Below are 17,686 nucleotides of genomic sequence, written 5' to 3'. Positions count from 1 at the left end.
AACCCCCCACCTCTCTCTCTTACCTTTCCTGCTGCTGCTGTCCGGGCATCTGCTGCAATTACCTGCGTCAATTTCCTTACCTGCGCTGATTTCTTTAACTCTCTGGAAGGTTTTTCTGCAGAGGCCACATACGCTGGCCTAAGCAGAATTTGGAAAGAGGTGACATGATAGGTCCAAGTCAGCATGGATTTGTGAAAGGGAAATCATGCTTGACAAATCTTCTGGAATTTTTTGAGGATGTTTCCAGTAGAGTGGACAGGGGAGAACCAGTTGATGTGGTGTATTTGGACTTTCAGAAGGCTTTTCGACAAGGTCCCACACAAGAGATTAATGTGCAAAGTTAAGGCACATGGGATTGGGAGTAGTGTGCTGACGTGAATTGAGAATTGGTTGGCAGACAGGAAGCCAAGAGTAGGAGTTAATGGGTACTTTTCAGAATGGCAGGCAGTGACTAGTGGGATACCGCAAGGTTCTGTGCTGGGGCTCCAGCTGTTTACATTGTACATTAATGATTTAGACGAGGGGATTAAATGTAGTATCTCCAAATTTGCAGATGATACTAAGTTGGGTGGCAGTGTGAGCTGCGAGGAGGATGCAATGAGGCTGCAGAGTGACTTGGATAGGTTAGGTGAGTGGGCAAATGCATGGCAGATGAAGTAGAATGTGGATAAATGTGAGGTTATCCACTTTGGTGGTAAAAACAGAGAGACAGACTATTATCTGAATGGTGACAGATTAGGAAAAGGGGAGGTGCACCGAGACCTGGGTTCCATGGTACATCAGTCATTGAAGGTTGGCATGCAGGTACAGCAGGCGGTTAAGAAAGCAAATGGCATGTTGGCCTTCATAGCGAGGGGAGTTGAGTACAGGGGCAGGGAGGTGTTACTACAGTTGTACAGGGCCTTGGTGAGGCCACACCTGGAGTATTGTGTACAGTTTTGGTCTCCTAATTTGAGGAAGGACATTCTTGCTATTGAGGGATTGCAGCGAAGGTTCACCAGACTGATTCCCGGGATGGTGGGACTGACCTATCAAGAAAGACTGGATCAACTGGGCTTGTATTCACTGAAGTTCAGAAGAATGAGAGGGTATCTCATAGAAACGTTTAAAATTCTGACGGGTTTAGACAGGTTAGATGCAGGAAGAATGTTCCCAATGTTGGGGAAGTCCAGAACCAGGGGTCACAGTCTAAGGATAAGGGGTAAGCCATTTAGGACCGAGATGAGGAGAAACTTCTTCACCCAGAGAGTGGTGAACCTGTGGAATTCTCTACCACAGAAAGTTGTTGAGGCCAATTCACGAAATATATTCAAAAAGGAGTTAGATGTAGTCCTTATTACTAGGGGGATCAAGGGGTATGGCGAGAAAGCAGGAATGGGGTACTGAAGTTGCATGTTCAGCCATGAACTCTGAATGGCGGTGCAGGCTCAAAGGGCCGAATGGCCTACTCCTGCACCTATTTTCTATGGAATAACTCTCAGCTGGCCAAACTTGCCTAAATGGCCAGAATTAGCACGGGTGGCAGGTTATGCATCCTTTGGCTGAAAAAAAAACTTCCCAAAAAAAAATGGTAACTGAGTTACACTGGTGCAAATTGATTGGGGAAACTGGATTTTTAACTTTGGCCAAAAAAAGCAGCCTGTTCCAAAACAACGACGCAAATCACTGGGGAAAATTGAGCCCATGTTTCTGCATTCTTGATCCTTCCTTGAGATTTACCTTTTATCTCTAATTGGACCTGCCCATATTTTTACTTTGGTGTTTATAAAATGCTTTACCATTTACCCTTGTTTACCTGCCAGTCTTCCTCCTGAGACTTTCTAGTCTCCTTTGTTGATTCCTCTCCATTTTTGATATTTTGCTTCATTTCCTTTTGTATTCGTAGCCCCCAATTTATCTTATATTCTTTTTCAAGTCTCAATTTAATCTTTTGCTGTAAACCTTGTACTTGTGGGAATATGTCTAATCTATATCCTGATTTCTGTTTGAAATGTTCTAATATATGGCAGTCTTCTCTGCCAGTTTTTCTATCTAATTTATCTGGGCTGAATCCAATTTCATAAAATTTGTTTTTTTTTTCCAGTTGTGTCTTCATCTTTGACTGTTCCCTCTCCTTTATAATTTTTATCATGAACCTAATTATGTTATAGTCGCTTTCCATTATCTGCTTGCCCAGTTTCATTTCTTGGAACTAGATCCAGCACTGCCTCTTTCCTTATTGGGCTTAAAACATACTGATCTGGAGAACAATTCACGACCCAATGTAGAAAACCCCTCCTCTTTGCCACTTACACCATGTTTACCTCAATCTATCTTTGGATGATCAGTCGGCCATTATTATAATCAGCTCATGTTTAATTTGTCTCAAATACTAATTTGTCTATATATCTCTATGTTCAGTGAAAAGAAAAGACTTGCATTTATATAGCATCTTTCACAGCCAGTGACCTACTTTTGACTGTAGTCTGTAATAAACTCCCAATAGAGTAACAGTTCCCTTGGTATGCCTTACGGTTAACCAAATAAATTCAGCTTTTTCACAATCCCTATTTCATCCTTGTATTCCAGTGCTGTAATGGAATTGTTGATAAATACTGTAATCCTTTCTTTTCTCTACTTCATCCCTCCTGAAGATGTTGTAACCAGGAAGGTTTAGTTCCCAGTCCTGCTCTAGCCTAAAACAAGTCTTTGTTAATCCTTTTACATCCGACCATTGCAATTTGTCCCTCGAGCTTACCAATTTTATTCAGAATACTTAATGCATTAAGACTTATAACTCATGTCTGCCTCTGTCTGTTTAGCAATTTTACTCCTCCTCCTGGTCTGATCTTTATTACTTTACTGTTTTTCTCTTCTTCTTTTTCCTCCATCCATGTCCCTTGTGCTTTCCTTTCTGCTTCATCCTGCTTTTCCTTCTTCCTCAGCCATATATTAGTTCAGCCCTCCCCCCTCCCCTTCCCCTCACAGCACTGGTTGCTATCCGAGTGTTGACCTTAATCCCAGCCTTGTTAAGATGAAGCCTGTCCCTCACACACCAGCCACTACTTTCCCAAAACTGGTCCCAGTCCCCAGGAATCTTCCCTTCCTCATTAATTTGTTCTGTCTGTGGGGTGACCACCTGTTCAACAGTGCCTTCCAGGAGCCCTTCAGCTTACTGTATGTGACGGAATGTCTCCAATTACTCCACAAGCTCAGAAACTTTGAGCTTGAGGATAAGCAGATGGATATAATTCCAGATAGACAAATCACCTGGGACCTCCTGCATCCCGCAGGTACAGCAAATCATCGCTTAAGCTGTCTTCCCCCCCCCCGCCCCCCCCCCAAAAAAAAACATACTAAACTAACATGTTTTCTTTTAAAGGTTCAATAAAAATGGAACACAACAACTTTGTGATTTAACGTATCAAATACAATTTTAGGCCAGTTACACCTCAAGGCAGAACTTCTGATTGTGATCTCCTCAGTCAATGGATCCTTGCACCTCGCTGGTCTTTCACTGCTCTAACTCATCAGACCTGTGTAAGGATATGCTGAAGCCACTCGTAATTTTAAAATGGTTGTTTTGTAGGTATTGATGGGAGATTACTCAACTGAATATTTGCAGAGAGATAGCTCTGTGGAGACAATAGGTTATTGTGCACAAGTGAACCCACTCTGGCCTAAGCTTACTGTACAGGAACACCTTGAGATATACGCTGCTATCAAGGGACTGAGTAAAGAGGATGCAGCAGATGCTATTAAACGGTAAGAAAATATCTGAAGTTCAAGGTGGATCTATGACTAATTTCAACAAAAAATAATCAATAATCAAGAATAGTTTTTCAAAGAAGTTTTGGAACATCTCAGCTGCTATACTAAGTTGCATATGAGTTACAAGAAAAGCTGTGAAGGAAATTAAACGATTATAAAATGTGTTTCATTTTAAAGTTGTTATTCAACATGTTTGAAATCAGGAATAATTTGATCTGAATCTTTATTTTTGGCAGCATTGTAAAAGCACTTGAACTGAAGGAATATCTCCAGAAACCAACAAAGAAAGTCTCCACCGGAATAAAGAGAAAAGTACGTACCAGTGAATCTGCATTCATGAACCATGTATTGTGCATGTGTACAGTGGCGATGTGCGGGGATTGAGGCATCTGGGTTTGGCAGATTGTCCATTCATCTGCTTTTTGAAATAGTCACAACTGCAATAAATCATTGTATGTATTAAATGAGATTGTCAACTAAAATCAGGGTGAAAAAGCAAAACACCTGTTCTGAATGTCCACATAAATTGAGAGGGTGGGGCCAGGGGGCACATACACGGTGTCAGCCACAACTCAGCGCGGCGGCCGGAGCACTTTCTGGGGCGTGGGGACTTGTGGCGGCCGCGACCTACGAGAGCCCACCAGCGGCAGGTCGGGGCCATAAAAGGAGCGGCAATTGGCCCTTGGGGCAGCGTGGGCCAGCCCCCGGGGGGCAGTGTGGCGGCTATGACCACTTCAAGCTACTACAGTGCAAGCCGGTGCAGGAGGGTGGCGGCAGCGACGAGGGACGTGACTAAGGTATAGGTCGGTGATTGGAGCGTGGGCAGGTACAGCAGGAGCGTGTTGGGGCGAAGGAGTGGCGAGAGATCGTGGAGCGATGTGATCGGGGCCCAGGGGAGACGAGGACCCAGGGGCAGCACGGGCCAGCCCACACTGCAATATGTGCGCGCACTAGGTCCGTGCAGCAGAGCAGGTTTCCAGTCGTCTTGGTTAATCCTTGCCACTGGACCAAGACCTTGCTCTGTCAAGCCCGTGTGGAGGCTGGTGTGCAATGGCCACCACGCGTTTTTTTTTTAAAATCCACGCACAGGCATCTTCCACCCTGCACTATGTAGTTCAGGACCTGGAATATTAGGTCCTTCATTGAAACACCTGTGAACTCATCATTTTTTGGCATGGAAGCAAATCATCCTCATTTCGAGGGACCGCCTAGAATGATGAAATTGCACCACTCAATGGTTTCCGACTGGTGTTCCATTATTGAGTGCTATTTGTCTGATTATTTGTTTTTAAATTCTCATTAAGGTGACGAATATCATCAGTTCTGGGAAATGAAACCTTTCCACTTTAAGATCCCAATATCGACCAGTCTTGGTATACTGCCAGCAATCTGCAGTATAGAGTACTTTCTACTCTCCCTCCAATATGATACCATAGCCCCTGGCTCAGAAGACCAACCCATGCTGCAACAGTCCCATTTCAGCTATCCTCTTAGGAGTTCTGGATTAAATTACCAATTTGTGTGGAATTTTGGGCATCTGTATGTTGTTGGTTTTACTCACGAGGAACTGCATTGAGACTGTCCAAGCTCATAACACGCAGGAACCTTGCAGCTGGCAGCAAAAGGAGACTTTTCATTCAGTCATTCACGGTTGGATTCAGGAATGAGAAGAGTATTGTCTTGTCCAAACACATACCAAAATATACTTTAAAATTCTTGCTTATATTTGCCACCTTGCATTAAACAGGATTGGGTCCTGGAGTATTGTACACATACTGCTGGCAGCCTTCAAGTATGCTCAAGTGAAAAACATTTCATTTTCTATGAACGCAAAGATTTACCAAAAAAAACCTATGTAGGTCTCTCCCAACCTTTTCCTCTCCTTACAATGTGTTCTTCAGATAAGCATGTGAAATGGTATGCTATTTAGATAGCTGCTATATCTGTTTGAGATCCCAGCTGTGTGAATACTGATGGTTTTATCAGTAGTCCTAGACGTAACTGAATTGTTAGTTAAGCAATGTGAGCGGTAAATTAACTCTCCCATTTTTTTTTTTTAATTTGAAGCTTTGTTTTGCATTGTGCATGTTGGGAAATCCTCGGATTGTATTAATGGATGAGCCATCGACAGGTATGGATCCTAAAGCCAAACAGTTTATGTGGTAAGTGGCATATTTATTCAACTTCAAATAAGAATACAGTATACTTAGTCAGAAGTAGGCATTAACCATAATAAAGTTTGGTCTGAATATCATTATTTGATGCTTGTTATGAAACATTTTATTGCTGGCTGGACTAAGCTATTGCTGGATTTATTCTAATTGGAAATTTGTGAACTGTGAAATCCTGTCCGAATCAGTTCTGATTTTTTTAAACCTTCAAAGACCTTTTGTTAAACCTTCAAAGGCCTTTTTAACCTTCAAAGGCCTTTTGTTTTAAAGTCTATCTTTTTGACTGCCTTTAGTCCTGTTAAACTTGTCCATCTCCTGTTCCGTGTCTTCCTCTTTCCATTAAAAAGCACTCCGATGTTCTACATGAAGGACAATATATGAATACAGAAACTGGTGGTTGTTAAAACATCAACTAAGATATTATAAGTAGAAACTCTAAGCTTATAGATGAGGCAAACTTGTCAAGTGAAATGGGATGTTCTGGATATGTGTGTATAATTCAGAAATCTACAAGTCCTTGGTAACTGGGTGATTAAACAGCAAATAAGAAATATGAGGCTGTGTTGGTACAAAAAATAACACATGAGATAGCACAATGAAGGTTATGTTATAACGTGCAGCAAAAATGTCTTGTCCCAATATATAGTTGTAATCACGAGGATTAACATAGTATATGGGTGTATAAGCAGATTCATGAATTCAAAGCCATGATGGTAATACTGTACTCGTTTGTAAAGCATGATTAAAATTGTTGAAATAAAGTTTTAATATTTAATTTGTTCATAAATATTGAAGCTCTTCAGAGGATTAAAAGGATTTGAGTGATGACAATAGATTTTAGAGCTCCTACATACCCTTGAGTTACATTATGTCTAAAGGACTTAGTTATTCTCAAGTTACACTCAAATCAAAAACTAGGTGTAAAAAGCAAATTGTGAATGGGTTTGTACATTGCAATATGTCACTTTATGGGCTGTAGTGTCCGAGCTTAGGAACCTCATACCTTCTTTTATTAATAAAACATTTGTCAAGTTTCTTTCTGCCCTGAGAGAGTGCTACATCTGACCATTTAGTGAACAATTGGCAAAGCTTGACAGTTCAGATATTTGTTGGGACGAGGATTTGAACTTGAGCTGTCTGGTAAAGCATACTCTAGTGTTATACTGGTGGAGTCATAAGGTCAAGTTAAAGCTGGTAGGATTTATTTCTGTAAAAAAGCCTTGACTGCTGTCTGAATGAAATGTACTTGTACAACAGTGGTGGTTTGTTTTACTGGTGTGTTGGATTCTTAAAGGAAAATTTCCATTATTTTGTAACTAGAAATCCCTTGTCCGAAATCTCATGCTGACAATTTTCCATCCTTGCGCAATGTGCTCTGCTGAACATTGAATTTTTAAATGGCCTTGAATATGGCAAAATAAAATCAACTTTTGTAATTTGGTTTCAGGAGAGCAATTCGTGCTGCATTTAAGGACAGACAACGTGGTGCCATCCTGACCACACACTATATGGAAGAAGCTGAAGCACTTTGTGATCGAGTTGCTATTATGGTGTCGGGACAGTTGCGGTATTTCCTTTTGAATATTATGAAATAATCTTGCAAATCTAGATGGGTGTAGAATATTCATTAAGAAAGGTATTTGGAATCACTAGATGATCGCTGTAAAAAAAATCACATCAGTCTTGTGCTCCTTTTACTATAATTTTGGTGTTGGTGCCAATCTGATTCCAAAAGTGCAGTATAAAATGAGCAAATGTGCATTGGTGCAGTCATTTGCACCCAACAGAGATGACCCGGAGAGGTGTTTTCTCACAACTAGTGTTGCACATTAAACCTGCCAAAAGTTTTAAAAGTGAAAACTGATGGACTATTATTGTGGTCCATGTTAATGAAACCAGGGAACTAGCCTAACATCTGCCAGGAAATTACTAGAGTTTATAATTAAGGATGGAGTGACTGGGACTCCTTGAAAATTGTCAGCTGATCAGAGAGAGTCAACATGAATTGTAAAGGGTAAGTCATGCCTGACGAACCTGATTGAAATTTTTGAAGAGGTGACTAAAGAAGTGTACAGGGGAATGTCTCTGGATGTTATTTATATGGACTTCCAGAAGGCATTCAATAACGTCCCTCATAAGCGACTGTTAGCTAAAGTTGAAGCTCATGGAATTGAAGGCAAATATTGACCTGGTTAGGAGATTGTCTCCTGCTGCTGAGCCGAGTGCAGGGATAATGAGCAGGTTGTGACGAGAGGTATCTCACAGGGATCTGTGTTGAGGCCTCAACTGTATTTATTAATGACTTAGATGATGAGATAGTCACACATCCAAGTTTGCCGATGACACGAAGATGTGTGCCGTTGTCAGTAGTGTAAATGGAAGCATAAAATTAGAGATATTAAAAGATATTTAAGTGACTGGGAAAAACTATGGTAAATGAATTCCAATATATGCAAAAAAGGATAGATCAGAATACTTTCTAAATGGTGAGAAGCTAGAAGCAGTGGAGGTCCAAAGAGACTTAGGGGGTCCATGTACATAGATCATTAAAATGTCACAGGTCCAAAAAATACGGTGTCTGTGACTGCGTACTCTTGAGTACGCCATTGTATTTCCATTGAAATTCCCTGCAAGTTCCGGATTTCCGGATCCGCGGGGGTCTGACAAAGCAATCGCTGGTTCAGTGTCGGGCTATTTGCCCAGCGGCTGGCCAGAAATTGCCCACAAGTCTTGCGGTTGATGCATAAGGGGATATATATGGCTTAAATTAAACATTTTTATATCCTAAATTATGCACTTTATTAAATGAGTTTATGCAACTATTGTCCCGGATTACAGTCTTGATGTTTAAAATTATCAAAAAAATTACATTTTTATTGAGGTTGGTGCAATAAAGATACTTGGGAATAAAATTAAATTTCTGTACATTGTATAATTATAGATTTCAGAATTCCATTGCATATCATTAGGGGATTCCTTTCATAAATGATTGAAATGGAATTCTCCTTTGTCATTGGAAGGCCCACATGAGCACAGGTACGCTTCCGAACCGCCTATGTCCCTGGGGTCCATGGGACTTTACGCTGCCCTCCATCTCAAGGTCCGAGACAGCAGGTTTTTGCAGCCTGGGTGCCAGGAGGTACTTTTGTAATTGTTTCTGCGGATCAGAGGCGTACTCCGGAGGTATGCCTCCGACCGCAATTTCTAGGTCCATCATAAAGGCTAATGGAATGATAGGGTGGATAGAGAGAAACTATTTCCGCTGGTTGGGGAATCTAGGGCTAGGAGACATAGCCTAAAAATTAGAGCCAGGCCTTTGCAGAAGAGAGTTCCAAACTTCGCCCACCATTCTACATGCAAAGGGTGGTCAAAGTTTGGAACTCTCTTCTGCAAACGGCAGTTGATGCTGGGTCAATTCATTTTAAATCTGAGATTGATAGATTTTGGTTAACCAACGGTATTAAAGGATACGGGCAAAGGCGGGTATATGGCCCACTCCTATTCCTATGCAGATAACTGACATCCCGTTAATTGTTTTCACAGATTTAAAAATCTCACCATAAACAAGACACTTGTAGGCTTATGTTGTTTTTAATGCAATTTTATTGCCAACCTGATATTATTCCTTTATAATAGACAGTTTATGTGCTTTGGTTTTCTTGCAGTTAATTGCTAAATCACAAAGACAGCAGTAATGTACAAGATAATACTAGTATCTGTGTGGGTGGATTACTGTAGTTCAATGTTTTGTGCCAAAAGGAATATAGATGGCTCTACATAAATGTTGTATATGATGTGTGGGGTCAATTAACTGGGCTAGAATTGGTTGAAAAAGAAAATATTTGAATAGCTATTTTATTGCTGCCGTTATTAGGTTATTGCCTGTTTGTGATGAGTTTAATTGCAGCTGAGACAGACTGAACTCTTACCAGTTGTTACTTGTCCTGGAATTGAAATGAATCAGGATGTGGATTATGTGGCTTCGTAGTATAAAAACTGATTTAAATTCAGTGCTACTTGTGCTAAAACTTATTCGGGACTTAATACTAGACTAAAATGTAGGTAATCTTTGTCATGAACAGGTGCATTGGCTCCATACAGCACCTGAAGAGCAAGTATGGTGGCGGATATACACTTGAAATGAAACTGAGGGGTGAGGTGACAGAAATGCAACGAATTTCTGACATTCATGATAAAATAATGCAAATCTTTCCACATGCTTCTCGCCAGGAAAGGTAAGGAACAATATATAAGTAGCTAAGTGCTTGCTTAAAGTGTTACCTGCCTTCCCCGTCACCTGGTTTCAAGTCTGGCTCAAATTCAATTATTTCTGTAATTTAAAAAAAATTTAAGTGCAGTGATGTGGATTGCAACCTATGTAAATTGTGGATAATTTAAAAACTGCACCATTTGAGCAGGTGGTAGTGCACGGCCAAGTTACCTGTCTGAGCTCCAAAGATGCCAGACTTTTAATTTATCTAAATTATTACAAGGTAAGCCCTCCCAAAAGGTCACATCAGGTTGAAATGTTACGTCACAAGATCTAGAATTATTCATAAATATTAACCGATTCTCCTGTGGCATTGCTTACGGGCATTTACTGATGTTTACTACTGTCGGCTGTGCACTAAATGTGACAGTCGCTTGCTATCACTAATGCAGAAAATTTACTGAAAGAGTATATCACAAGGTACTAGGACTCATCTTACTGATAGTGAAAGATGTAGGCTTCAGAGATTTATTTTTAGAACTATTTATTTACCACTTCACTAAACTTGCTTAAGATGTAAACAACTTTGTTCATCCTTTCCCACACGGATACACTTGTCTTGAGAGATTTGATGGGTTCATTTTGTGGCAGTTACTGGTTTGGTAGCTCAGGAAAAAAAATATTGGGTGGGTTTATGTGGGATCCTCCTTCACAACTGTTAGTTTTTATTCTGCCTGTCATATTAAGCAAATCGGAACGATTAACTGACCAGGTGGTGGTTATTTATTCAATACAAAATATATAAGATTCCCAGCTGTGTCACATTTGGTGTGATGTCCCAGATACACAAAGCTTTTAATTAGACAAATGGCCTGTGATGTAGGATGTCATACATCATCTGACAATGCTTGTAGTTTGTAAACAATGCAGTGTTTGTATTTGTGGAGCATCACATCTCTGTTAAATACAAAAATATAATCTGTTTTTATGAAACAGAATTGGTTATGGAATAATGCAGATTACATTGGCCATGGGGAAATCTATATGTTCAATTATTTCCTTATTTAGAAAGTTTTGTAGAGATAAGTTATGTGGGAGAGTAAAGAAAGGAACAGCAGGGATGAAGAGTGATGATGTAAAATGGCATATGCATCCATGCACAATTATATGATAAACTTGCCATAGTGGAAACTATATTCAACATGATTTTGCTAAAATTCTCACTGAAAACTTTTATCCATGAAATGGTAAATTTCCAACTATCGTATTGAAGTTACAATTGTTCTTTAGAATTAATCTGTGTTTCCTTCTGAATACTTTGCTTTTTAGTTTTGTTGCAATGATGGCGTACAAAATTCCTAAGGATGACGTGAAGTCTCTGTCAAAGGCATTTACCCAGCTTGAGGAAGGTAAAAGCCTTATCACTTGTCCTTGAGTAGCTGCCACAAATGCGCTGTTATATGAAGGATAACAGTGAAGCGAATATATGAAATTGATACCTTGAGTACTGATGACCCGTGTGGCCAGTGTGATGTAGTTCAAATACCAAGAATGCTCAGTGTTACTTGTATCCTGCTGTTCAAAACTGCATAAAGGGCTGTCAAAAGTACCAGAAAAGGTGGGAAAGGTGCAGAGGAAGAGCGAACGGGATGGGAGAGGGAGAAGTAATGTGGAGGGGGAAAGAGATAAAAAGGAGTTAAGATGAGAAGGGAAGAACATGGGGTAAGGCATAAGGAAGCTAATACTGCAGTGGGTAGAGGTACATATGGGTGGCAACATTTGCTTCAGAAGGGCTGGACTTGGTTTGTAGTTCAGGGGTGCTGATTAGGGATTTTTGCCTCTGCTCAGAGAACTATTTGTACTTTGGCTTGGATGAGGAGTGGGTGGGTTGCAGAACATTTTTTCTCTCAGTTGGTAGGGGTTGAAGAGGGATTTTTACCTCAGCTCATCAGCTCACGATGGGTTGAGACCTGTATTTTTTCTGTTTTGAGGTGGAGTTGCAAGTGGATAATGATTTTTATCCCTGTGGGCAGTGGGGATTGTTCCAAAGATGGATTGTTGCCTCTGGGATGGGTGGGAATGGTTATGGGAAACAAATTTGGACTTATCTTTGTGTATGATTGTAAGGGGGTAAAAGGTACACTTGAGTAAGAAGCAATAGGGAATTAGGAGGTTCTGAGGAATCGGGAGTTCATCTGTCTTAAGGTATGGATTGTAATATTGACCGATTATGTAAAACACGCTTATGTATGTAAAGCACGTTTATACACTCGCTTACATTGGGTTAGAAGAGGGAGGCAGCAATGCCTGATGGCTAATGAACCATCTTAAGTAGCCAACACTGCACTGACCCTTAGCACAGAAAATAGAAGATGAAAACATACACTCAGTACTGAATAACAAGGGCAGTGGAGAATCAACATCCTAGAAAGATAGCATATGTTGGGAAACAAGGTCAATCAACAAGTCATGAGAAACTGAGGCAAAGTTGAACACGTTCCAGAAGGGTGACACCATGGGAAATGGACAGGTGGGGAGAACCACTCCGAGCCAGTCTGAGCAGTCGGCCAATCGGTGGTTTTGTAGGAGGGTCACAACCTCGAAAAACTGAATAATTGTAAAACCTCTGATCGAGTATTCATCGGAACATTTCCCGAGCATGTTCAAAATAAAACCGGTAAACCAAGGTTTCGTCTACGTGATTCCATGGTCGCTATATAATACGGGCAGGTGTCGATTCCTTATATCAGGGAGTCCACCTTGAGGAAGAGAAGTCTTTTTACCCCAACAATGATTTAGTGTGAAGTTTCTCTAACAGTGATTCTTCTTCAGTCGTTGGAGATTGCTTATTCTTGTGGCTTCTGGGTATTCGCTGTTAAGGAGAGATACAGTGGATAACAAAATAAGGGTCAGCTCCTTGCTTCCTGCTTCCTTTCATATTTGCAGAGTCCAGATGACCAGTCATCTTTAACAACATTTTCAGATTAATGACTTTGTTGTGTATAGGGATTTTACTTGCCAGGTCCTGTTGCCGTCAAGTGCAGCCGGTGGTTCCGTCAACAGAGAAAAGCTTTGGAGGGCTGTGCTTTTGCAGGCCTCATGCCATTCAACTCGCTCGCCAACTAACCGTTTCTTTCATTTTTGAGGTCAAGCGACTTATTTTTAGTCTGAACAGTGCTAGTCTGAACAGATATTTTAAAATTGTATATACATTTTTTCCTTGGGTTGTTTGAAGAATATTTTTTAAACTTTTATTTGGATAGCCCTGTTACATAATGTCATGCTCTTAACACCAGCTTTAGGTGCAGTATCCACCATTTTTAACATGAAATAGGTTATACAAGTGGTCCATTAGACGAAATACATTGTATGATAGAGGATAGCTCAATAGCTACAATTTATGATCAGTATTTTTAAAAAAAAGGTAACTTCCAAATGTTCCAGGCTAGTGTCAGCATTGTTCATCAGCTGAAGTAACCACTGTTTTGAGTGATTTTAGATGAGATGAGGTTTATTTAGTTTATAACTCATAGTATTCAGTTGAGCGCCACTGTAACCAAAAAACTTTTATTTCATATGCAATTTGTTTATATTTTCACTTGTGTGAAGCAATAGTTTTGTTTGCTATGTTTTCAGCGATACTTAGAATAATAGGAATGCTGATCCAGACATTCTCCATTTTTCTAAAGAGAACATTGTTTACAAGACAAAAATTCTCTTCAGAGTTTGGACTTTTATGAATAACTATCAGTAAACTTGAAATATCTTAAACTGAAAAGTGATCTGATCTGGTAATGTAATGAAAGGATGCTACTTGTTGTCTCATTAATCTGCAACACTGTAGACGGACTCCAATGGAGCTAGAATAATTGAATGACTGAGGTTAGTAATGATCCAGTGTGGACATTCTAACCCCTGACAGGTTTTTAGTATTCAGTGCAGTGAAATAGGCGAATTCATGTGCCCAACAATAATGAATATTCCTTTGTTTACAGTTAAACACAGTTTTGACATAGAAGAATACAGTTTCTCACAGTCAACACTGGAACAGGTATAGTAAATTTGTCCCTTATTGTATATATACTCACAATTTGAGATCCATTATCTTTTTAATTCCTATTTTCACAAGTACTAGAGTAATTATGCAATGTTCCATTCTAACTGAGGTTAAAATAGGGTCCTGAAAACTCGTGAAAATTTACCTTGTTGCTTATGCCTTTAGTCAACTCTTGCAACATTCACAACTCCTATGTAGTGTTTGATTCCTTCTCCCCTGAGGCATTCAGGGTCAACAAGGCTGACCATTTGCTCTGCTGCTGACGGTCACTATTGAAAACATCATTTGAATGACAATCTGGGTTGTGAGACCTGAAAAAAACTTTGTGAAGTAGAAATTACATTGCATTTAAATCCTAGCTTGTATTAAATGTCTACTAGATCTATAAATAATCCTTTTATATATCATGTGTAATAATAACTATCCTTTATATGGCTTCAGGTTTTCATGCAGTTTGCTAAAGAACAAGAAAATAGTGAAGAGGATTATAAAACCTTGGATACAAGCTTTCGATGGCAGCAGCTTCAACAGAATGAATGTTAAAAAGGTTCAGAGTTGTTCTACTGCCTTATAACAGGGAAACCTCAGTACAATATTCAGTTGATCTTTATTAAATCGGATTTCCTGATTGCTGAAGCACTGCCTGTAACATTTGGATGAGGATTTCAATGTTCCAGAACTGGTATTTATCCACACCAACAGTGGCACAGACAAGCTGGAAGAGGAGTGCAAAATAAAAAGACACAGCCACATTTAGAAACTGTGTACCTGACAGTGCCTGGTGGATGTTACTGAAAGTGCTTTTATTTATTTATTTTCATTTGTTCTTTCAAGTGTAGTTAAGAAATTTATACACAGGTGTAACTGACAGTAACAAACATGCATGTGTATTGTGCCAGAGATGTCTCTTTAATTTGGTATTGCAATGTATTTTAATATACAAATCCATGCTATTTGTACCCGTTACTGCAGCAGTGGCTCCCAAAGGGGTGCATTGCACACTAGGTTCTCGGCTTTTCTCAGAATTGCCACTGGCTGCTTATAGCACATTTTAAAACCAGCTCAGACAGCAATGAGGAATTCGTTTTTTTTTTGCTGCTTTGCTCGGGCTACAGTTGACACATTTCTAACATAGCACACCACAAACAAAAAAGGAAAAGTGGTAAAAGTCATAAGCTTTTTACTTGGCATGAGCAGATTTGTTTCCAGAGTAATAACATTGATCACAGATAACAATATTGTGATTATTTATATTATATATTATGATTTATTACCTTTGTGTACATAATACCTTCCAAAGAGTATTGGCTTCAACACACAAAATATTTTCAAGGTTTACAAAGGAATGGATGTTGGCCTATATGAGACATAAATTCAAGTTTTAACAGGTCAAATTTGTAACACAATTACTGCTACAAGTACATTAGATTTATTCTACACCATGTAATTATACAAAGCGAATCACTCAGCCCCCCCCCCAACTTTTAAATTGTGTTTTCATAAATTATAATTTCTATGTATTGTTCTGCTTTATATGTAGATGTTCAACCCAAAGTGAAAGAAAAAAATCCTGCTTTGTGGTGGTTATTGCGTTTACGGCTTCTTAGTCGCATCAATCTATCCACCAGAATCTGCTCTGCAGTGCAATATAGGTGCATAATAATGTTGAGCTGTATAATGGATAGCAGTACACAACATCTAGTTGACCAATCTATGGGCTGTAAAACATCGGGCCAATACTCTGTCTCATCTTTCTTTTCTGTAAGAAGCACGAGCAACTGCACAGTACTGACAGCAAGACGGTGAAATGGTCAACTGTCACAGTCTGCCAAAACGGGTACGTTAATATCCCCATTTCCTGTCGGGTTTAAGCAATTAGCCGAACATTTGCTTAAGGCACAATATAAATTATTGCCACCATTTGTAAATTGGGGATCTCATTGGAACAAAAATCATCCTGAAATAACCTTTATTAACAACAGCAATCATATGAGTTTGGAGTACTTGGCTGTACTTTGTTAATAAAGACCAACTGGTACATTACAGACCACTAAATGAGATTTTATAATCACTTTGCACTGTGCAACTTGTACACCTTATTTGTTTTTAGGTGTTTTACGCCTTTTGTAATTAGTTTAGAATTTTAACTTTTGAGTATTTAGTGTAAATGAGCAGTGTATTGTGTAACTTTGTTTTTAATTTTATAATTCAGTGTGCAGCTATTGTTTTCTTGCCTAAAGCTGCTGGTAAAGATATGAAAAATGTACCAACGGGAACAAGCAAAGATGGATTGGAGCCCAAGTACCACAAAATGGTTGTGAACAACGTGATTAAAGTTATTGCTTCTTAGGAACATTGTGTACCACAACTGTCCATTCTTGAAAGATGGTAATATAATGGGAGGAGTTATATTCTTCTAAACTGCTGTAAGCTAATTAATTAATTTTATGCACGTTAAAATAATTGGACCAGACCAATTCTGAGTCTCAAAGCTAGTTTGATGAGTATTTTAGACACGTGTACCTAAAAGCTGGAGCTGAATTTATTTTGATAAGTTCCACAAAAAAATCATTTTGGCATTTACATAGCTGTGGATTTTGTGGTGTTTGCCTTCTCAAATAATTCAATGTATTTGATAAGTAACACTGAACATTTTTCATAGGCTATTTGGTTGAGTTTCATATTCAGAAAGGCTGTGATTTCACCATAATACATGGCCATCATGAAAGGTGTAGCAGATTGGGGTTATTGGTGTGATTTTTTTTTTTCCTTCTGTGTTGCTTTCCTCGAGACAGTTTGCACCTATTTGAATAGTTGTGAAGTAGTGTCCCAGTAGGTGCAGCAGAATGGGCTTGTGAGTTTTGTCTTCACATGGGAGTGGATGGCTTTGTTCTAGTTACTAATAGTAAATGCTCTCTCACTGTTTTATTTGTCAGTGTGGTTTTGGGCTTTTTCTACTTTTTGTTTACTTTAGCCCCTCCTTCATCATACCTCTGGTGCCACTATAGCAGAGTTACCACTATTTGTAGTAATTTTTTTGGGAGGTTGGTTCTTTGGGTGGTCCCAATTTTATGAGTCTTACGTAGCTCTTGCCAGCTGTGAAAAACATACAGCTCTACTGATAAGTCAATCTTATTTTAAGAACATGTATACCATATCAAGTATTAAATTTAGTGTAGAATATGATAAATTAAGTAAAAATTACACCAAAACTTAACATAATGGGGTTTTGTTTGGAATGATTTAATTGCAAATTGATTTGATTCACAATCTAGTGTTAATTTTTCCTTTTCAGCACATTGCTTTCAGCTTTTATTGCAGCGTCTATGGATGTATCCATTCATTTTCTTCTTAAGTATAATGGAATCTCAAAATAGAGAGTTTTGCATGCAATATTAATCATGGTGTATGTGAGCCTTATACACCCACATAGTTAAGTGCATGTAAAGCCAGAATTAAAGAACTAGCAACCGACGGTGGAACATTTATCCCTCTGAT

General features: G+C 39.3%; 1 protein-coding gene across 1 annotated transcript in view; it reads left to right on the top strand.

Moving 5' to 3' along the window:
• Positions 1–16,541, top strand: part of abca5 (ATP-binding cassette, sub-family A (ABC1), member 5) — an 86,288-nt gene extending 69,747 nt beyond the window's left edge. The window contains exons 31-38 of the mRNA XM_070857679.1: positions 3,569–3,744; positions 3,987–4,062; positions 5,818–5,912; positions 7,369–7,488; positions 10,004–10,156; positions 11,461–11,540; positions 14,127–14,182; positions 14,630–16,541. Coding sequence (XP_070713780.1) covers positions 3,569–3,744; positions 3,987–4,062; positions 5,818–5,912; positions 7,369–7,488; positions 10,004–10,156; positions 11,461–11,540; positions 14,127–14,182; positions 14,630–14,731 — 858 coding nt within the window. The 3' untranslated portion in view covers positions 14,732–16,541. The remainder of the gene's footprint in view (positions 1–3,568; positions 3,745–3,986; positions 4,063–5,817; positions 5,913–7,368; positions 7,489–10,003; positions 10,157–11,460; positions 11,541–14,126; positions 14,183–14,629) is intronic.
• Positions 16,542–17,686: the final 1,145 nt, after the last annotated feature.

This window comes from Pristiophorus japonicus, chromosome 16, assembly GCF_044704955.1.
Source record: "Pristiophorus japonicus isolate sPriJap1 chromosome 16, sPriJap1.hap1, whole genome shotgun sequence".
NCBI lineage: Eukaryota > Metazoa > Chordata > Chondrichthyes > Pristiophoridae > Pristiophorus > Pristiophorus japonicus.
Note: the sequence above shows the minus strand (reverse complement) of the source record. Positions and strands in the feature narration are given on the sequence as shown.